Here is a 23,189-nt window from a genome sequence, read left to right on the forward strand (position 1 = left end):
ACACACTCTATAATTTTAACAGTCGAATGCGACAGTCATGAGTTTTAAGAATTACTGTATGACTGTTAACCCGACCAAAAGAAAGGTAAATTTTAAATTCTGTGCTAATCAAGAGAATTTAGACTTTTTTCTAGTACTTGCATTTTTTCAGAAAACGAAATGAGGTATACCCACTAATGTTTTTTGCATAATGACGTACTACGAATCTGAAACTTTTAATCAACAGAAATGAAAAGGTTTGAGAAACTTGTAAGCCTTTACCCATTTCTGAAGCTTGCAGCTGAAACGGAGCGAAACCTTCCTCAGTGAAAAATCCTCGTCACCAGCAGAACTTAACGTCACTCTCCAGCTTAACAACACATACTGGCGAGCCAAAACACCATGACCACCGCACACTGCGAGACAGAATGCCACCTGTTGACACACCTGACACTTGACATTACAGTGGAAGTTTATTAGTGGAGTAGACACGGAAGTGAAATCATTATAGCGACAAGGGCTATAAATCCACACACCCACTGATGTAACAGAGTTTGGTAAAGGCAGATTATTATTACCTGTAAGACAATCTCGGTAGCAGTGAAACTGGTAGGCTACTTGCGTGCTTCTATCAAGAACATTTATGGACAGTGATTGAAAGCTGGTGAAATTACGATTTTCGAAGGATTTCTCGCGCTGAAAAGCAGAATAGCGACGAACTGTGGAACAAATGACAACAGACCGCACAGGTGACGCAGCTACAAGGGTTTCGTGGCAAACCGTCCAATCGTAGAATATGGGGAAATGTTCATGCAACGATATCACCAAATACGATTGTACTAGGTACAGGATTACAGAGATGGGAATCCGAAGTAGATAGCGACAGTCTGTTGTTATGGGAAAGTTTTTCCCAAATCTAATATGTAACCCAATTAATAACCCACTGTTCGAATTAAAGTCACCTTAATATTTTATAATTGATGCATGAAAGTATGGATGCAACTGAAAAAAACATCAGTGGTTACGAATTTAGTAATTACTTTTTCATTTCTATACAGTTGTGAAAGCTATACACAATTTCTCTGTGAGCTGAGTCCACTAGCTGACTGTAACGACACGAGGCGCACTGAGGTAAAACAGCTAGAGGATCGTAAAACAGCTTTTCGCTGAAAGGCAGAGTCCCTGGCCTGTATGCACTTAGCGACGGTTGCTGTTTTGGATGGTTCTCGGGTCCTGGTGATGGCCACGGGATGAGGCAGGAGACTGAACTCACAGAACTGTAAACTCGCATCGCGAGAAGCAGTGAAAAAACTGCTTTCTAAAAGACAGTGGTCTCTAGAATGATAGGAAACGTAAGAGACTCAGGGCGAAAGGAATCAGCTGAACTCAAAGGAGGTTAGCTGTAATTAATGTATGAATTCTGAAAGGGAGCCCAGTATTGGCTCACTAAAATTACTTTTTAACAAGGATTAAAGTTCGTAACTGTATACATGTTGGTGCTGAGGCGTGAAACCGGCATCTTCTTGGGAGATACTTTCTACTCTCAGCCGGACAGCTTCCTTAAAATGAGAAAATGAGGGAGATTGCTAGTGATTTTATGAATTTTTGATTGGAAAGAACTCAGAAGCTCCACGGCAATTGGCTAACGGAAATCTAGTGCTGGCTGAACTAGCAAGAATTTTTGTATTAGAGCATATAAACAGTTCGTGGCGGGAGATGGGGGAGGGAGGGGAGGGGGGAGACTCCTTAAAGGTGCAGACAGGAATGACTTCTCCCTTGTCTGCACTTACAGCAAAAAAATGGCTCTGAGCACTATGGGACTCAACTGCTGAGGTCATTAGTCCCCTAGAACTTAGAACTAGTTAAACCTAACTAACCTAAGGACAACACAAACATCCATGCCCGAGGCAGGATTCGAACCTGCGACCGTAGCGGTCTTGCGGTTCCTGACTGCAGCGCCTTTAACCGCACGGCCACTTCGGCCGGCTGCACTTACAGCAGACATCGCTTTTTTTGGCGGTCATTTAGAGACTCTGTTTTAGAGCTGATCCGGACTCTGAACTTAAATTTGAAACTTGGAACTACCATTGCTGTTATTCTCTTTACCTGAGTTTTAGAATGATGGCCAGCACATGCAGCATTTGTGCTTGCATGCTGAGGCACCCGATGTCATTTGTTTCGAGTTAGAGTTTTGCTTTTCTCAATTAGCGAACACACTCAGCTAGTGAATTCAAAATCTGCTTAGACAAGGGAACAGTTGCTCGTATCTACTTCTCTGAGTGTTTCCTTTAAATTGTAAGCTAATCCTGCTACACTTAGCGTGCACTTATTGACACTTGATAATTACACCGTGCCCATAATATCCATTCAGTGTTTGGACACAAGTCCTTGCGTTTTAACAATAAATAAATTGTGATCTTCAGTATCATTCAGTAGAGGAAAACCTTTGTCGTTATGTCAGTGTAAGGCACGGTATCCACATTTCACCGTTCTCTGGGCCACCCCGATCAAATTCACATGTTCAGAAGTATCTATTGCGCGACTGCCCGGCTTTGTCTTAACACTCCACATGACGTTGTGGGAAGTGGTCTGTGGGTTCAGACCTTAAAGTTCTACTATAGTTTCGCAATGTCACTTTGTCGGATGATGTTTGATGATGTTTGGTTTGTGGGTCGCTCAACTGAGTCATCAGCGCCCATACAATGTACAGATTTTTACACACTCCATTTTCTTTTCACAATCCAATCTCATCACTCTCACAAATGATGATGATGAAATGATGAGGACAACACAAACACCCAGTTCCTGGACAGAGAAAATCCCCAACTCGGCCGGGAATCGAACCTCGGACCCCTTGATCCAGAGGTAGCAAATCTAGCCCCTAGACCACGAGCGGTGGACCTGGTCGGATGAATCATGTTTCTGGTTACAGTAGGTGGCGCTTCTCGCTACAGGATGTTGTTTCCAAGAACCACGAAGGACTCTGCGAAATATGTATTGTGCCACGGATGCATGCTGGTGGGGGCTGATTATGCTATCAACGACTCTCGACTCCGTTGGAGTTGTGGTAGTAATTAAAGAACCGTGGCAACTGATGACTACGTGTGCTTTATTACTGATCACCAGCATGTCTTCCGCTTGACGCCTTCCCAGACCGTGCTGACCTCTTCTAGCGGTATAGGCTGTCTTGTCACAATACCAGAATCGCGCTGCAGTAGTTTCAGTAAACTCAACTTGATATCTTGGCCACCAAAATAGACTGATCTGACGTACGTGGAACAAATCCTGGAACCTGTCGGGCGTCATCCCCGACCACAGGAACCACCACCCAGTAATTCGTGAGTGGGTAGCCTATCTCACATAACTCTGGAAACCTGCAAGGACCTGTAGAGTCGAAGCCATACAGAATCGCTGCTGAAATAAATTCCAATGTGAACCAAGCTCATGATCGTAATTTTTCGGTTCATCAGTGTTTACGGTGCTTCTCAGTCTTCTTGTTAAGCCCATTAGCTCCCCAAAGTCCACGTAATACCTGACCCAACCTCATCAACCATAGGACGGCCTGCTGACATTCAGGACCTGTCTTGCCGCACCTATCTTCTCTGACAGTGGCTTTCCAATCCACAGGTTCCGGCGCCTGCGCGGTCCGTTCAGCGCGTTCATCGTGAACCTGGCGGTGGCCGACCTGTGCACGTCGCTGCTGCACGCCGCGGCTGCCACCTCCTCCTTCAGCGGACACTGGGTCTTCGGCGTCGCAGGTGAGTCAATGTCCATAGCTACCAACTGTACCTCTATACTTAACACTTCCCGGCTGAGTATGCATTAGGAGTGATTTAAAACGGAATGACCATAAGAAATTGATCTTCGGCAGATGCCAGACTGCGATTCGTTGGAAGAATCCTAAGGAAATGCAATCCGAAAACAAAGGAAGTAGGTTACAGTACGCTTGTTCGCCCACTGCTTCAATACTAATCAGCAGTGTGGGATCCGTACCAGACGGGGTTGATGGACGAAATAGAGAAGATCCAACGGAGAGCAGCGCGCTTCGTTACAGGATCATTTAGTAATCGTGAAAGCGTTACGGAGCCAAGGAGGCGTGTCTCGATCCACAAGTATGTCAGTGTGCTATACCACTGTACGCACTCACCTCGCTGTTGAGTTCACGAGTCATGCGTCGGTGGGAGGATGAGTGGCTGGAAGTGACTGACAATAAGCTCCGTATAGTCAAGCCCACAACGCATGTGTGGTGTACTTCCTTTCAGCCCCGTTGACGGGACGAGGTTGTCCTCACTCGGCTTCGGATAGGCCACAGCCCTATGGCGCTTGGCTTCCTGCTCCGGCGGGAGGACCCTCCAATGTGTGGTGCTTGTGGCGTCTGGGTCACTGTGCGCCACGTTTTATTGGATTGCGTTTTATGTTCTGACCATCGGGCCGCAGCTGACTTGCCAGCGGACCTGCCATCTCTTTCAGGCAACACTCTGACGAATGTGGTTAAAGTTTTAAAGTTCTGTGCCATGTCAAATGTTTTCACAAAGATTTTAGGGAGAGGATCTTAATTTGCTCACCGTGTGACAAGCTCGCCCATATTTTATGTAAGTGGCCAGCCAATGACAATTTACTGTGGCATTCTCGTTGCTACGTTTTCCCTTTCCTTACGTTCTACTTTCTTATGTCACATTTTCCTTCTTTTCCTGCTTTCTTTGCATGTTTGTTTCAGTTTTATTAGGTCTGTCTACATCCGTTCCCTTTAATGTGTGTCAGGGCGCTGATGACCTCGACGTTGAGCGCCCATAAGCCCCAACACACACACTCAGAGGCATATCGACAATGCTTCTTTCCACCAACAATACGAGACTGGAACAGAAGGGAGAACCGATATACTCAAGGTACCCTCCGCCACACACCATCAGGTGGCTTGCGGAGTATGGATGTAAATGTAGATGTAGAGATGCCGTGGTCCATACGTAAGACTCTCCCCTGACGTTTCGCCTTCGACTGCGGAAGGCATCCTCGAGAACAATCGGCGAACTGCAACGAGAGCGCGAGTGAGCGCTGTATATGTAAGCCATCCAGATGGCACCGCTGTCAATCCCGTGACGTCGGCTCTGCTGTGATCTCTGATATTGCCAACATTCCCAATTGAAATTAATCGATTGTCACGCTGTTGCTGCAATGTTCATATCCATATCTTATCCTGCTTAATACCTTCATCTTTTCTGTTAAAATTATTCCAGTGTCTGGCAATCTTAATGGCCTTTATGTACATTTGCGCATAATAATGCGACGTCTTTGCTATGACAGTTGTCTCACCAAACTTTATTTCATGATCACCTTCCTGAAACACATGTTCCGCAACAGCAGATTTATCAATATGTCCGAGGCGGCAGTTCCTTTTATGTTCACCCAGACGGGTGTTGCGCTTCTTTTTGTTGTTCCTATATAGACCTTTCCACAACTGCACGGAATTTTATAGACACCTGATGTAGCTAGAGGATGTCGTTTATCTTTTACGGATTTTAGACATTCTTTTATTTTCGTGGTGGGTCTGAAAACAATTTGCACAGCTTACTTGCTTGCATCTCAGCCCGGAAGTGTTTAGTGATGACAACACCTGCCGTGAAAGCCTCCATTCCATGATGTCCCTCTATACTTTTTGAGTAGCTGCGCAATAGAAACTCTGCACGTGACATTCTCATGTCGAATTGTGGCGAATACCTACGAAATGAATTTACGATCACCCCTACACGTTGAGTGTCTCAGGTGCCAAGGAGAGAGTTTCCTGTACTATCCGGCTAATAATTTGAACCGTTGCCATAAAATTGGTACCTCTCGTATTATTCGACAGTAAGTAAGGTCAGGGTGCACTAAGTGCTTTTTGTGGTCATACCGTCAGGTATGAGTTCTATGTGTCAAGGAACAGATAGTCCAAAGACACCCATTTTTTGGAGTTTTCATCTAATTTTTTGGGTACATGTTGAAAAGCATCACTATAACTAGACAAGTGGCAACGCAATATTTGTTTTATGTCTGAATCTATATGTAAAATACTCGTAGTTATGAATTCGTTTTTGTTTGTTTTTAGAAAACTGACCAAGAGAAAATGGATACGAAGCCAGTAATGTGACCCATACGTTTCCATTTTGTAGTGATACAGTATAAGCACTTGCTCGTGTTATGAGCATTGTTCTTATTATGGCTGTTGTGCGCTTCAGTCCAGAGACTGGTTTGATGCATCTCGTCATGCTACTCTATCCTGCGGAAGCTTCATCATCTCCGAGTAACTACTGCAACCTACATCCTTCTGAATCAGCTTACTGTATTCATCTCTTGGTCTCCCTCTACGCGTTTTACCCTCCACCCTCCTCCCCCCCCCCCCCCAATACTTAATTGGTGATCCCCAGATGCCTCAGAACGTGTCATACCAACCGAACCCATCCTTTAGTCAGGTTGTACCACGAATTCCTCTTCACCCCAATACTGTTTACTACCTCCTCATTACTTACATAATCTACACATCTGATCTTCAGCATTATGAGCATTAAGAAATTTGTTTATCATTATTTAGTGCAACATAATGTTTATTTATCCCAAGCAGTTAATTAAATAATTATTTTGTACCACAATACGACAGCAGAAAGGCGTTATGGAAAATGGAGCACAGATGGACTTAATTTAGCTACAACACTATTTCTAAATGGTGAGCGTAGATTAAGCTAATGTGCACATGTGTAAAATATACCTAAGCCAACAGTTAAAAGGCATTTTGAAAACTAAAACAAAAATCTACATCTGCATGTACATCTACATACATACTCCGCAAACCACCATACGGTGCGTGGCGGAGGGTACCTCGTACCACAACTAGCATCTTCTCTCCCTGTTCCACTCCCAAACACAACGAGGGAAAAATGACTGCCTATATGCCTCTGTACGAGCCCTAATCTCTCCTATCTTATCTTTATGGCCTTTCCGCGAAATGTAAGTTGGTGGCAGTAAAATTGTGCCGCAGTCAGCCTCAAATGCTAGTTCTCTAAATTTCGTCAGTAGCGATTCACGAAAAGAACGTCTCCTTTCCTCTAGAGACTCCCACCCGAGTTCCTGAAGCATTTTCGTAACACTCGCGTGATGATCACACCTAACAGTAACAAATCTAGCAGCCCGCCTCTGAATTGCTTCTATGTCCTCCCTCAATCCGACCTGACAGGGATCCCAAACGCTCGAGCAGTACTCAAGAATAGGTCGTATTAGTGTTTTATAAGCGGTCTCCTTTACAGATGAACCACATCTTCCCAAAATTCTACCAATGAACCGAAGACGACTATCCGCCTTCCCCACAATTGCCATTACATGCTTGTCCCACTCCATATCGCTCTGCAATGTTACGCCCAAATATTTAATTGTCGTCACTGTGTCAAGAGCTACACTACTAATGGCGTATTCAAACATTACAGGATTCTTTTTCCTATTCATCTGCATTAATTTACATTTATCTATATTGAAAGTTAGCAGCCAATCTTTACACCAATCACAAATCCAGTCCAAGTCAACTTGTATCCTCCTACAGTCACTCAACGACGACACCTTCCCGTACACCACAGCATCATAGCATCATCAGCAAACAGCCGCACATTGCTACCCACCCTATCCGAATGGTCATTTATGTAGATAGAAAACAACAGTGGACCTAGAACACTTCCCTGGGCCACTCCAGATGATACCCTCACCTCCGATGAACACTCACCATCGAGAACAACGTACTGGGTTCTATTACTTAAGTAGTCTTCGAGTCACTCACGTACTTGGCAACCAATCCCATATGCTCTTACCTTAGCTAGGAGTCTGCAGTGGGGCACCGATTCAAACGCTTTCCTGAAGTTAAGGAATATGGCATCCGTCTGATACCCTTCATCCATGGTTCCCAAAATATCATGTGAGAAAAGGGCGAGTTGCGTTTCGCAGGAGCGATGCTTTCTAAAGCCGTGCTGATGCATGGACAGCAACTTCTCTGTCTCAAGGAAATTCATTATATTCGAACTGAGAACATGTTCGAGAGTCCTGCAACAAACCGATGTTAAGGATATTGGTCTGTAATTTTGAGGATCCGTGCTTCTACCCTTCTTATATACAGGAGTCACCTGCGCTTCTTTCCAGTCGCTCGGGACTTTACGTAGGGCGAGGGATTCGCTATAAATGCAAGCTAAGTAAGGAGCCAATGCATTGGAGTAGTCTCTGTAAAACCGAATTGGAATCCCATCAGGACCTGGCGATTTATTTATTTTCAAAACATTCAGCTGCTTCACAACCCCAGGGGTGTCTATCACTATGTCCTCCATACGGGAATCGGTATGAGACTCAAACGGCAGTATGTTTGTACGATCCTCCTGCGTGGTAGATTTCTCAAATGCTAAATCTGAAATTTCAGTTTTCGTTTTGCTGTCTTCCGTTGCCAGGTCAGACTGATCAGTGAGTGACTAGATGGAAGCCTTCGACCCGTTTACCGATTTTACGTAAGACCAGAATTTCCTCGTGTTTTCAGCAAGATCTTTTGCTAAGGTATGACGGTGGTAGTGGTAGAATGCTTCGCGCATCGCTCTTTTTACAGCAGCACGAATCTCTACTAACTTTTTCCTGTCCTCATTCTCCAGATCTTTCTTGTACCGCGAGTGCAACAGCCTTTGTATCCAGAGCATTCTCCGAATTGCGCTGTTAAACCAAAGTGGGTCTTTTCCATCCATAACCCACTTTTTCAGCACATACTTGTCCAATGCTTTATTTACAATGTGTTTAAAATTTGCCCATAATTCTTCCACGCCCATCGTACCGAAAGTAAATGAAGTCGATTAATTTACTAAGTGGGATGCTAACAACTGCTTATTTGCTATTTCTACTGAGAATACTCTCCTAGCCTTCTTGACCGAATTTTTAACTTTCGTAACCATAGTCGTAATGACAACATCGTGATCACTAATCCCTGTCTCAACACTGACACCGTCGATGAGGTCTGGTCTGTTCGTGGCTTCCAGATCTATAATATTTCCATTACGCGTTGGCTGTCGATTTAGCTGCTCAAGACAGTTTTCGGATAATGTGTTCACACGACGGCTTGTCTGTACCACCTGTAATGAATCCATAGACATCTCAGTCCATACTAGGTAGGTTGAAGTCACCTCCGACTCCAAAAGCTATATAAAAATTATTGGCCGCAATCAAGCGGTTTCATTGTAGTTCAGAAAAATTGGAAGAGCGTATTCTATATTTGGAGGGATTGTGTCCATTTTAAGCATACCGTAGGTAAGGAAACTCAAGTTTGACACTGCTGAAAGTGGGATTTCCATGAAAGAAATATCGCTGGATACGAGGGAAATAGTGAAAACTTCAAGAAAAACTTCAACATCCAGCCAAGAAGCTTATAAGCTAAGTAGCAGCTCATGCATATATATATATATATATATATATATATATATATATATATATATATATATATATATATATATATATATATATATATATATATATATATATATATATATATATATAATAAAAGATAGGTAAAGTAATTATTTAAAAGTTGAAAAAATAAATAAAAATTACCACCTGTGAAAAGGAAGTGGTTTCGAAATTGCGGGTAGCCACCAGACAAGATCGAATAGAAGAAATGAAACACAGGATGTGGATTCACGCAAAGTGTGTAGGCGTGGGGCAAGGAAGTAAACAGTTACATTGCATGCCTACAAGTAGTGTTGTAGGGAGTGAAATATGGAACATTTCTTTAATCTCAAGTAGTACATAAAGTCTACCTCAGGGATATAGCGATACAACTTATGCACCTTCTGGTGCAAATTAGGGATCAACTTGTACCACTTCCAGATGTTTAGAAAGTATTGCGTAGTGCGTTTATTTTTCTTAGAATATGACTTCTTTATATCAAATATCAATAACAACAACCTGCAGTTGAAGGAGGCACTGTTTGAATAATTTTTGCACTTATTGTTTCGGCTATAATAAATAAAATCTCAAAAGTTGTACAATTAATGCTACTCTCCTCTAAGATCAAAATGATTTCGTGCATCCTAAAGAATTGTGCAAGATATTATGAAAGACATTAAAAACAAACTAAATTATCTGATATGTAAAGACGTTTACCATGTCAGTGAACAGTATCTTCTTACAAGACATTCCCAAATGTTTACTCTGGCATTGACGCTTTATGTTTTTTGAATCGTCGTTGAAGGACAAACGTATCCACAAGTACTGTCTCACATCCGAATTTCAAAGTGTTGGTGAATATGTAAAAAAAAAAATCTTTGTGAAAGCTAACAGTTAACTAAAAATAAACAAAATTTTAAGGCGGGGCAGATTTGTTTATTGTATGTCTGGATCTAAAGTATCACATGAATGCCATACGAATGTCTACATACTTCGTGGAAATGCATACAGCTTACAAAGATTCTCATAAGATTTTAATCTGCAGCTCGAAAACGTCAAACTGTGGCCATTAATCTCAGTGATGGGGCCATTCCTTTCCCTACATAATACTTGTATTTACCTCTGAAGGTGGCAAATATTTCCGAAGGATGGTTGACCCGGCAGGCGCTTTGACTGTAGGCATCTGCATTTTGGTTTTTCAGGAATCGTTCTAACAATACGTAGTCGTCATTCTGAAAATGCCTCCCATTAAATGATTTCTTCATTCGATGATATAGTAAGGTGTCATTGGATCCCATGCCAAAAAAATTAAGAAAGTAAAGCAAAAATTGATAGCTCATAGAAGTTTCATCCTATGCAGAATGAATCGGTTTATTATCTTGGAGCAAAGACACTCTGTTTCGAGCATAATCTGTCAGCACTTTTGCGCACTGAAATAATACTGGAACAGCTGAGTAGTCGTTTACTATGTCCCCACAGCTCACCATTGCTTTAGCACAAGAAGATGTGAATATGAGTCAGCCACAAGGCGTAAACGTTTCGACACAGTTAGCTGGTCACCGTGAAAGGGACGTCGATTCTTCTGTGTATGAGACAGTACGAAATCAGCATAACATTCTGAACAAAGAGTGCATTGAACTACCTTCGTTCGTCTCTTAACATTAAGTAACATGCACTAGATAGGGGGACTAGATGCAGCCAGACCTGTTAAACGAATGTAGAAGAACTAGAAACAGCTCCCGAAATAAACTGGGATGATTCGGTCATTACGAATGGTGAAAGATAAGACTCTCTTCAGTTCAACAGATACCGGGACCAGTTAGCCTAGACCCAGTCGATCAGTAGTATCGATGGTACCCGTGATTTTCGCTGTCTGTTCTCTATCTTGTTTAATATTGTTCCAGTATTGTCACGCTGTCTACTCATATTTTCTCTGCCTGACGTAATGACAGTGTTTCTGTGATCATGGATGACTGTCACCAGTGTCCATGACTGAGGCTGCTATTGAGTGATACTCGATGAGCCAGCTAATACTGCTCCTGTTTCAGGCATCAGCTGCTGTAATACTGTGGAACTATATGGAACAGACGGCCTACCAAACCGGTGGGACAGGGTCAGGATACATCATGACAACAGACATCACGGCACCTGACAATGTGGACCATCCGACATGACAATGCAGGCAGTGACACAAAAGTAGCATTTCCAAAAACACTTACGTGGTACTAGTAACATCTTACATCATTTGGAGAATTGTTTGATATTTCAATAAAATCAGAGAAAAAGATAAGAATCATTTTCAAGTATATGATTTATCCTGTCTGTCTTTAGTAAAATGGGAAAAAAATGTACATGTAGAATAAATACTATCACTGAATTCTAGAAGAAGAATGTCTTTGAAAAGAACACATACAACGAATTTTATATACCGGGTGATCAAAAAGTCAGTATAAATTTGAAAACTTAATAAACGACGGTATAATGTAGATAGAGAGGTAAAAATTGACACACATGCTTGGAATGACATGGGGTTTTATTAGAACCAAAAAAAACACCCCATATTGCTAGACGCGTGAAAGATCATTTGCGCGCGTCGTTTGGTGATGATCGTGTGCTCAGCCGCCACTTTCGTCATGCTTGGCCTCCCAGGTCCCCAGACCTCAGTCCGTGCGATTATTGGGAAATAAATAATACATATCTCATATGGAAATCATGAACACGTGTTCGAAAATTATGTGTTTTGCGTTAGTAAAATTGGATACAAATTGTAATACTTTGGTTTGGCTACAAGGCACTATCACTAACTAACAAAAACGATTAGGTTCATGGTTGCATTCTAACATATGTGAGACTTCTTCTGATGTATCTTCCTACCACAGTTGTGCAAGGACCCTCTGTGAATGTTTTATGAGTTTTATGTTGAACCTATAGCCTTCATTGTAGAAAGATACCATGTCATGCATGCTGATTTCCGAAGAATACAGCAGTATGGACGGTAATATAATCAAACAATGATTACAATGTCAGTTCCACTACACTCCCTGTATAGGAAACATTATCGCTAACAGAAATTAGTCTATGGGTTCAGGCATAACTATATGTTAGCAAAAAATGAAATCTTACATTTTCGTTATTCAGGTTTAAATCTTCTCTACGTATGACTTCATAATATCATTATGTCATCATTATAATACGTAGAGGGTATTGAAATATCGATATTGGGTGTTCACAACTGTGAAGCGAAATTCCTAACTATTCTAAGGTTCTTTAATAGTAAGATGGTTGACGAACAGATCCGGTGGTCGATAAAATACAAACAAATTAAATACAATTGAGACTAGAGATATTCATTACAATAAAATGCACGATGAAAACACCCAAAATTGAATGTGGATCGCTAAGATGCAATCGGAAAGAAGTACACAATTGAAACAATTCCATAACTTAAGAGTATGAAGCACTCTACAGTGGCTGATCAATCCTTTTCATTAGATCGGATATCTCGCCTTTCTGCATCAGTTAAACCTGTCAATCACGAATATGTTTAACTACAGGTCATGGCTGAATGTACAAAAAAAATAGTAGAGACGGAGACGACCGCAATATTGAGTGTCAATTGAATATCATTTGCTGGCATAGTGTGAGCGTGCATGTTTACCTTTCGTCGGTTGTAGCAGTGGCTCCTGTCGCCGCAAGCTGTGAACCTGAGAATCCGTTCTAAATCTCTCTCAACTGTTAAATTCCAGTCTGATACATTTCCTAAGGCTTCGGCGATGCTGAGAATCCTAGTTACTCCGTAGTAAAGTAATTTGGCACGGTACATGAAATTTGGCTGGAATAGTGTGTACGTCGTTACCCTCAAATCGCTTCCAAGGATTAACTGTCAGTGCTCAGTGCGATTCTCCATACTGGGTGACCTTACAGTTTAACTCCTTCTGAGATGAGTCTGAGAACAAGTATTCACACAATGACAATAGCAATCATCTCAGTGTGGCACAAATCACCTTGCTCAAACACTCAACGATTTCCTCCAAGAGCAAAAGCGAAATATTCTCTCTACCGTTTGCTTGTATCATACCTAACGCTCACACGTTTTCTTTCTGGTCGATAAGACCATTTGTACGTCTTATAATTCCAGCCGCTAGAGTTCTTGTAGCCGGTCACAGGCATCGTTTCTTTCGTAGGGCAGATTTTAACTTCTGCTACTTAATACTGTGATAAACAGGTTTTTCTTTCATGCGAGTTGTAAGACAGGTGACTACAGTGAGTCATCAATGTTCTGAGTTGGCTTTCTCCAGACATTTATCTGCTATTTCCGGCTGTGTTCCTGAAGAAAGGATTTCTCAAGGGTCATCGTTAAAAGCAGGGACAAGCATGGCTTTTGTCAGAGGCAGTCTGCACAGTGGCTCTGGTGTCTCACTTGACGTCCCACTGTGAAGCTTTCAGACTACATGAGACAGGTGATGCTGTACTAAATTTCCTCTTTCCTCAGAAGTTCCTCTTTCCTCAGAACGGCGTCTTGTAGCTCAGGTCTTGTTACTGATTTATATTCATGGAATTCTGGCCTGTTTATACGCTTTGACTACCAGTAATTCGCACATTTTCAAGAAACTATGTAGTGTGACATATCGATTTAACCAGAATTGTTTCAGGAATTCGATGTAAGGTGTGTTATTTGTTTTACATTTTACATATCATCATTCTTCTGTGGTAATTTTCGTCCTGAGGTTAGAAAATTGTTGAGGTGTTATCTAAGACACTCAAAAATTATACTTTGCCTCAAGCATTGAATATTGGTGAGTCACTTGGTCTAGTCCTTATTCTGTTTAATTATAATAGTTTGTATGCTTTAATTTTTAAAATGTTTCACTTTGTTAATGATTTAATTGAATCCCTTAAGTGAAAAATATAATTTTTTATCAATACTGAAGTCAATTTCTTTTTCTTATTTACTTAAATGTGTTGTATGTATTTTAGATTTTATTGCAAAGATGAGGAGCCTCTCACATCGATCTTTTAATGCTATTTTTCAACCACTTACAATGTAAATCAGCTCAAAAAGTTAAATGCCTTTACACATAATCCAAAAATGCAGCGTTGGCCCCTGCTATTTGTTGTACAAAAATTATGTTTCTAACACTAATATAAGCATCAAAATAATTCTTTAGCAAATCCTACAAATGTTAAAATTTTAAAACTTGATATTAATGGGTTATGCAACATTGAAAAGTATTATAGTCTAAAACAACGTTCACACTGACATATTATTTTAAAAAAAACTTTATTCTAACAAACAATGTGGTTTTTAAGTAATATGGCATTGATAATTATGCATGAATAAAATTTTAAAATATTACACTCACATAAAGTAAATTAATTGCAAAAAATGAATGGATGTAAGATCCACCTGTTATGGAAAGCATGTTTCTCCAAGTTCCCAAATATGTTTCAGCTCCTCTGTGCCATCATTGGTGGGTTTCTGTTTTACTTAATCTGTAATGTGAACATTTTTACTAAATGTTTAGAAAATTATAGGAATATTTAGTTCAAACAACAATTTGTTTATTTTAGTTTATACTTTTACACTCGGTTTTTATGGTTTTTTAGGACCACTTGCGTATTATTTATTACAGGTAACTTCTCATGTGCAACCTGCAATTTTGTTGGCAGTTAAGCTATCATTTCATGCTTCAAACATAATTTAGTTGTCGCGATATTTTTCGCCCATATTTGTACTTGGGTTTTTGTGTGGCAAGCACTTTCTTTCAGTGTCCTGATCAGGTGTCGTGAGACACACAAATATAACACATATTTTCACAAATATGGTCGTAAAAGCGCTTTCCACTTCACCAAAACACACTGTAATCGTGGTTGCTGTGTGTCCCAGACCAATCAGTGTTCGTTTTTTCACCAGTGAGTTGGATGCAAAATTTGAATTTTATTTGCATTTTATCTTTGTGTGTGTGTGTGTGTGTGTGTGTGTGTGTGTGTGTGTGCGAGTGTGAGTGTGCAGAATTTTTAACTGTTTGTATTGTCTCTTGTGTAAAGTTCCTTTAATTTGTTAAATAGTTGTGCCATTGCAGAGTGTAGTGTATTCGTTTATGACCTGTTTCCCTTCGGCTATTGCCTTCTGTATGTAGAAGTTTTCCTCAATGGTCGGTTTGCTGTATAGGATATGGCTAGGTTTTAGTATTATTAAGTCTGTTCATATTGTAATGGGTGGTGATTGTGGGCTGTTAGGTGTTCAGCAAAAGTGCTATGGGAGCTGTTGCTTTTTAAAGCTCTGAGATTTTCTGAATATCTGGTTTTGAAGTTTCTGCATGTCTGTCTTACTCATAGTGACTGGAAAGTGTTGCATGTGTGGTCATATATTCTTGATCTGTTAAATTTATTCATAGGTGTTCAGGTCTTTTTTCTGTTGTATTCTCTGTCCTGTATCCTATTTGCAGTCCCTGTTTCTTTAATATGTTGCCTACTCTGTGGACAGTTTTGTTATTGTAGGTGAGAAGTGCCATTGGTTTTGTGTATATGTTGTCGCTCTGTTGTATTTTGTATGTAGTCATTGTTTGTTGTTCTGTGTTGGGTGAGAACATGTGTGTGTGTGCGTGTGCGTGCGTGTGTGTGTGTGTGTGTGTGTGTGTGTGTGTGTGTGTGGTATGTTCATTTCTTAAGTGTTTACATATTTTTGATTTAATTTGTCTACCATATGTGTACCACAACTATTTTTTACTGCTATTTGTTTTATTGTGTTTGGATTTTGTTGCTCAGGAGTGTTGTGTTTAGCCCACAGAGCATGAATCTCAAGTTTGCTTCCTTACGTGTTGTCAGGTTCTGTTTCTAATGTGAAGTTAATTTTTGATTGTAAGCAGTTTATTTCATTATGTACCTTTTCTATGTCTGTATATGGTTCATCAGTCCGGAATTTTTTGTCATTGACATAATGGTGCCAGTATATAACTTTGTAGGTTATTGGTTTTATTATGTGTCTGAAGATCATGTTCCCAAGATTGTTTAAAAATATGTTAGCTAGGTGACCACCAAATAATACAGATGTTGTCCTGAAAAACCATGCAGACCGAGTGTAAAGGTATTAACTAAAATAAACATATTGTTGTTTGAACTACATATTCCCATAATTTTGTAATCATTTAGTAAAAATGTTCACATTACAGATTAAATAAAACTGAAACCACTGATGATGGCACAGAGATGCTGAAACATGTTTAGGAACTTGGAAAAAAACGGTATGTTGCATAACTGGCGGACCTTACATCCAACAATTGCAACTGCAAGCACGGTCAACACAAGGAGCTGTAAATCCAAATGATTAATATTTACAAAAATGTTATCTTTAACACACAATCCACGTAAACAATTTTCCCTTTTAACATATTATTCTACTAACATTATATGTACATAAAACATTTCTTTAAAGAAAGGTTTCTCCTGCACTACTAATTAAACAAGACTATGGAAAGACAGTTACACAGCTCTTATTCAGACACTTACACATGTTCTATAGAGAATTTAAATTGTATCAATACATTGAAGTCCTATGTTCATTGTTGTGCTTTTTGCAGTTTTTTCATTGTATGACACTGATCTTTACAAAATTTCGACCAATATTTTCACACGATGTCTACGACTTTTCGTGCAAGAGGTTGGCGATGAATGTCTTTGCACGAAGCTGAACGACTTGTACGAGAGGTTTGTCGGCAAACATTTGGGTGGGAAGCATGGTTTTCCATCGTTTTTTGCAATAGGATGTTGCCGTAGTTTGGTGTGGCCCTCATAATAATGTGGACCTTTTAGTGCGGTGTCTCGTGGAAAATTGACTTTAAAAACGTGTATTTATTTTCTCAAAACATTGCTAAAGATATTTATGTTTTTATAGCCCACTTCGCAGACAACATGTTTACAACAGGATGGGTATTTGGAAACGTGTATCTTGAAATATTTTCGCCTATCTTCTGCCTTAACATCAGCCTTGGAACTCCTCATCTTCCTTTCTTCAGACTTAAACCTTGTCTCTTCTGTGGGCAGGATATAGGAAATTATTGATTACTAGTTGCTTTTCAGTTTGACATTCGTTAGTATTTCAGTCTTTGATTAGGACGTGTAGTTGAGCACTGACTGACTGATTCATTTAGCTCTGTTGCTCAATATAATATCGCAGCTGATGGCGACAGTGCTATTCTAAACGTAAGTTTTTGTCAGGTTATGCCTCAGCCAAGCCGGGGTTTCGGCGAGGTGTTTTGATCTTTAATCCACGCACTGGCTACTGTTTCGTCTTTTGTGGCCCGCCGTTCCCTGCAGTCCCTCCGATTTGGATATCGATCGAAAGTGAATTTCCTCAAGGCCAGGACCTAATGTTGATCTACTGCTGCTTATCGACCTTCCTTGTGTTTTCTTTATCACGGCATGATTTGCTTCCGCAGTTAGGTTCAAGGATTGCCTTGGTTATTAATCGCCATCCTTCTCGGGCCCTTGGCGGCGCCTCCGCAACGTAGAAAATCGTTGATCTCGTCGATTCACGTCCTGCACATCTTCAGTTGTCGTCCGCCACATCGTCGTGGACAGTGCCTTGCAGGAGGTTTGAGTACGAAAATATTTTCTTATAACCTACCTTAAGCTGAATGCCTAATTTACGCCCCTTGAGAATTTTTTTTACATCTCCGTATTATAGTTCTAGTTTCTCTAACAGGTTCCAATTTGTTCCTGATATCTTAAGCTAATGAGACTCCTTGTGTTCGTTACGTGAGGTGTCGTGGTGTGGCACGTTAGTATGTCTTGCTAGTAGATCAGGATTTAATGGTTTCACCCTGGTGAGCTCTGCATATCATGTTAGTTTCTACATATAAAAATTTCAGGTGCTTCTCATTTCTCTGTCTCTTCTTTCCTCAGACTCCTGGTGATGTACTGTCTGAAACATACTTAACGGCTTCTTTTGATATTATTTACTGATGACTATTAGCGATTATTCATCATACCTTTTAATATGGCTTACATGACGAAATCCTGAACGTTTACGTATCTCTTTCTGTGCCTGGTTCGTTATGTCTATACCATTTTGTTTGAATGGTGGAACACCAATCCTTAGGTCTGGAAGGCTCTTGGTCTTGCACCTATGTTTTACACTGTACAGCCCTCGCTCAAAGAGAAGTGTAATGCTCCCAAATCTCACGCTAATCTTTCCCATGTCTATCGCAGCTCATCCTTCATTCAGGAAACGCGCACCTATTATCATGTCCACCATAGAATTTCGGAATGATAACGAAATTGGAGTGGTCTTGTTTATTCCTTAACATCCGCAGCATGATTTTAATGGGACCCTTCACCTTAATCTTCTTCGTTTCCAATTATATTTTCAATTCTTCATTAGCCTTGCAATGGTTAAATAAATTCTCCAAAATCGCTTCCGCTTCCTATGATTACATTAATTGGAATTTTGCTACCATGGTTGAACTTTGACCTGTTTATTCGGTTCTTGCTAATGTCCCTGCATTGAAGTAGCTTGTATCGAATCATATGTGAGTCATTTTCAGATCTTGATCTTTCAAGATCAAGATGTTGGACAAGCCTCGACCGCTAACCTTCTCTCGTCTACAACTTTCTCACATTTGACTCTTTCTTCCCTCAACTCAAGTACATCTGCTTCTTCTTTTTTCGCCGAAACTCCAAAATGATCACATCTAAATGCCCTGACTATATTTCTGTAACGTCCATAATTGTACACATTTGGGACCTGTGCCCAATTGTAATTTATTTTCAACCTTCGTCAACTGCGCATTATCCTCCTGAAATTCGTCTTTTCTGGTCTCAGCCACAAATAACTCAGCAATTCTAATTACTTCGTCCCTAATCTCTTCGCCCATTGTGCCTGCCTGTGGTTGTCCTCTTTCTTCATCGGTATACTCCCAATTAATATCTCCCCACTTTCATTTGATCCCTGCAATCCTATTTCCTTATTTATTACCTGTCGTGACAAAATGTTCTCGACGGTACATTATCCTCTTGGAATCGGCTCTCCCTACTTTCAGTATTAAATAACTCTGCAATGCTAATTACTTTGTCTTCTTACTCGAATTCCGTTATCCCTGCTTCATTTTGTTATTGTAGTCCGGTTTTTTATTTTTATTTTATTTTATTATTATTATTACTTTTTTTGCGAAATCCTCCCAACTAATTCCTGTCCAACCTGTCATTCGCGGTCTCTCGACATTTTAGGTCCCTGCGGTTCTGTTCGTTCATCTTTCACCACTCATGTCAAAGTGTTTTGCTTTCGTTATATTGCTGCTGCTTGCTTGGGTAGGTGCGCTTTTCCCCTTCACTTGGGCGCTCTCCCGACATTTCAAACGTTATTGGGGTTTGGTGACCTTATTTCCACATCATCTTTCCGTGCTTCCTGTCTTTGTTCGACTTGGTGACGCGGGTTTCGTTGCTGATAATTTGTCAGCCTGTTTTTCCTTCAATACCCATTGCGATCACCGTTATTCCCCCTTCAACAATTATTGCCATTCCTGGGAGGATAACCACTGCCATTTCTTGTTCCGTATCCGTACACATTTCTCTCTTGGACGATGTCCATGTGTACGAAACTACATTGACATCCTACCTTGTGTTCTTTTGCCAGGCAGCATATTTCGAAGGATACTTGTGGGATTTTAGCTCATAACATGGAATCATTCAAGAAGAACTGGAGCAGTCACTCGCTAAACAGCCGACAGGATGTGAGTCTCCTGGTGGATAAGGCTTAACAGTTGTTCATGAGTGTGTACACTATTTAGCAAGTTTAATTTGAGTTTAGTTCAACAGAAGCAGGAAATTATAAGAGAAAAATGTCAGTTTTCCATTTCAAATGCAAACATTTCCGTATCACAAATTATGAGTTTATCTGCTATAGTGCACTCATACGCATACACTGACGTTGATTTCCTGCTTCTGGTGCTTTTTGTTCAGTATTCCAAAGATTAGATACTTTCATGAGAAAATTAATTAGAAATAGCTGTTGTGATGTAAAGAGAGCGCGACGTTGTCCTCGCGGCAAATAGTGGGGCGCGTCACGTAACTGTGATATCATCATACTGTGTACATTCCGTTTGCGCAATAGTTACGAGCAGATCCGGCGAGACGCTCGATATCTATACATTTCATCGCAGCCGCTTTATGGATGCCAAACTCCTTGGCAACTCCATCTGCGAGGTACTGTAGGCACAGATGATGACTGTGTTTATATTTATTATTCCGACCAGTTCCGTTCATAAACCGTATTCACGGGTCTGTAGAAATATAAAAAACAAAAATCATATCAAAATGCAGAGCGGAAATAACCTGCCCGTAAAACGCTCCAATGCAACGTAATAGTAGCCAACTGCGCATTCCTACAGGGAAGAAAGTAGTGGAGGATAAAACACACGGGCGGCAGAGATATGTGTTACCGTGATACCCTCTGTAAAACATGTTATGTCACAAATTGTCATCGACAGGGGAGCATTACCATTGAATACGATTGCTAACGAAGACCAGTGGCGTATTCATCATTTTATCACGGTGGAAACCATCAAAACTATTAATTAAATCGCTCGTCGAACTTACTTCAGTGGCTTTCCTAAAATTTCCTGAACACAGAATCTCAAAATGTTGAAACAGATGTTAAAAAATGGAAGTTCTCGTCACCCACTTGTATACGGTAATACGCAGTAAGAATATGAAGTGTCACATTTCTAATCTTAAAATGAATGTCAGTGTACCAGCCGTTTTCATGTGTTGGTCTTATGTGGTCCTCCACTTTAAATCATTCTAAGCGTATAATTGGATAAATTTCATGATTGTGGCTGCTTCTTATGACATTGCCAATAGTAAACATTCCCCTTTTATGCGCAGTACGATATATTTGTCCGTGTTAAGCGTCAACGGAAGATGACAAGTGCTTGAATTATCGCACAATCAGCTTAACAGCTCATGCATCCAAGTTTCTGACAAGAATAATATACAGTAGAACGGAAATCAAAACTGAGGATGTGTTAGACGACGATCAGTTCGGCTTTAATAAAGACAAAGGCACCAGAGAAGTAATTATTATGCTGTGGCTGGTAATGGAAGCAAGGCTAAAGGAAAATCAAAACACGTTCATAGAATTTGTCGACCTGGAGAAAGCGTTCGACAATGTAAAATGGTGCAAGATGTTCGAAATTCTGAGAAAAATAGGGGTAAGTTGTACAGAAAACGGGCAATTCAATTTACGTACAAGATTGAGGAGGGAATAGTAAGCGTGGACGAGCAAGAATGAAGCTCTCGCATTAAAAACGGTGTAAGACAGGGATGTAGTCTTACGCCCTACTGTCCAATCTGTCATCGAAGAAGCAATGATGGAAATTAATGAAAGATTCAGGAGAGAAATTAAAATTAAAGGTGAAAGATAATCAACGATAAGATATGCTGTTCACATTGCTATCGTTACTGAAGAAGAATTACAGGAAGTGTTGAATGAAATGAACAGCATAATTGGTACATAGTATCGACTGAGAGTAAATCGAAGAAAGACGAAAGACGAGTTACTTAACATCAAGATTAATGACCACGAAAGCAATAAAGTTAAGAAATGCTTCTACCTAGGCAGCAAAATAACCAATGACGGACGGCGCAAGGAGGACATCAAAAGCAGCATAGAACTAGGAACAAGGGAATTCCTGGCCGAGAGAAGTCTACACAGGCTTTAATTTGAGGAAGAAATTTCTGAGAATGTACGTATGCAGCACAGAATTGTATGGTTGTAAAGCGCAGACTTTGGGAAAACCGGAACAGAAGAAGGTCGAAGCGTTTGAGATGTGGCACTACAGACGAATTTTGAAAAGTGGGTGGACTGATAAGATAAAGAATGAGGAATAAGGCAACACTACCACGGGTGGCGCTAATAGGGAAGTCCAGATTTGGGACTACGCAATTTCCACCTTTTCGGAAACCTGAAAGAACATCAGAGGGAGGGAGGGGGGAGAGAGGGGAACAGGTTCAAAAGTGATGATGACGTTCATACAATGGCTTCGTGACCAAGAAGCCAGCTTCTATCGTCGATGAAGTGAACGACTGATGGAACATTTCGACCGTAGCTCACGGAGAGATCACACAAGTTTCCTCAGTGAAACAATTTCAGGAGGTGGTATTCAGTATTTCATCCATGCACGTATCTGTTTTAAGAACTACACACTTTACTAAATTTAGCCTGGGTAACAGTTTCTATTCTACAGACGATGCTACGTCTCTTAAGCAGCACAGTTACCAGATATACTTCAGTTTTTCGTGCACAGGGATCAAAGATCTTCAGCCCAAAATTGGGATACGTGTAGTACTTCTTTGCTTCCACCTTAAAATTAATTGTATGTTTACTGGGATAGTTACGACAGATCACACGATAATGCACGTCCTGGTATTCGCGACAACCACATTTTCCATCGTATCCATCTACACTGTGTTCCATTTATCTGATGACCGCCTGCCAGGGGCATCGCAGGTCGGCTACGGAAGCCGCGCCTGCCGGTCGAATGGGATCCGCGGGCCTGCACTATGCCCGCCCTTTCTTGCGGGTTTGAGGCTAAAGGCCACTGTTCGAGCAATGAAACAAGCGGCACGAGTGTAACAGTGAAGTTTTGCCGATCCAACGATGGCAAGTGCGAATTATTCAATTACAGAGCACTGCACTCCGTCTTCAGGCCACAAGTGGCCCATCGGGACCATCCGACCGCCGTGTCATCCTCAGTTGAGGATGCGGATAGGAGGGGCGTGTGGTC

At 40.8% G+C, this 23,189-nt stretch overlaps 1 protein-coding gene across 1 annotated transcript in view; it reads left to right on the top strand.

Annotated features, from left to right (window-relative positions):
• The window catches only part of LOC126468583 (melanopsin-like), a 165,292-nt gene that overhangs the window by 74,978 nt on the left and 67,125 nt on the right, over nt 1-23,189 (top strand). Inside the window, exon 3 of the mRNA XM_050096565.1 lies at nt 3,607-3,737. Within this exon, the coding sequence (XP_049952522.1) occupies nt 3,607-3,737 (131 nt within the window). The remainder of the gene's footprint in view (nt 1-3,606; nt 3,738-23,189) is intronic.

The sequence above is a fragment of the Schistocerca serialis genome, chromosome 1 (assembly GCF_023864345.2).
Source record: "Schistocerca serialis cubense isolate TAMUIC-IGC-003099 chromosome 1, iqSchSeri2.2, whole genome shotgun sequence".
Lineage (NCBI taxonomy): Eukaryota > Metazoa > Arthropoda > Insecta > Orthoptera > Acrididae > Schistocerca > Schistocerca serialis.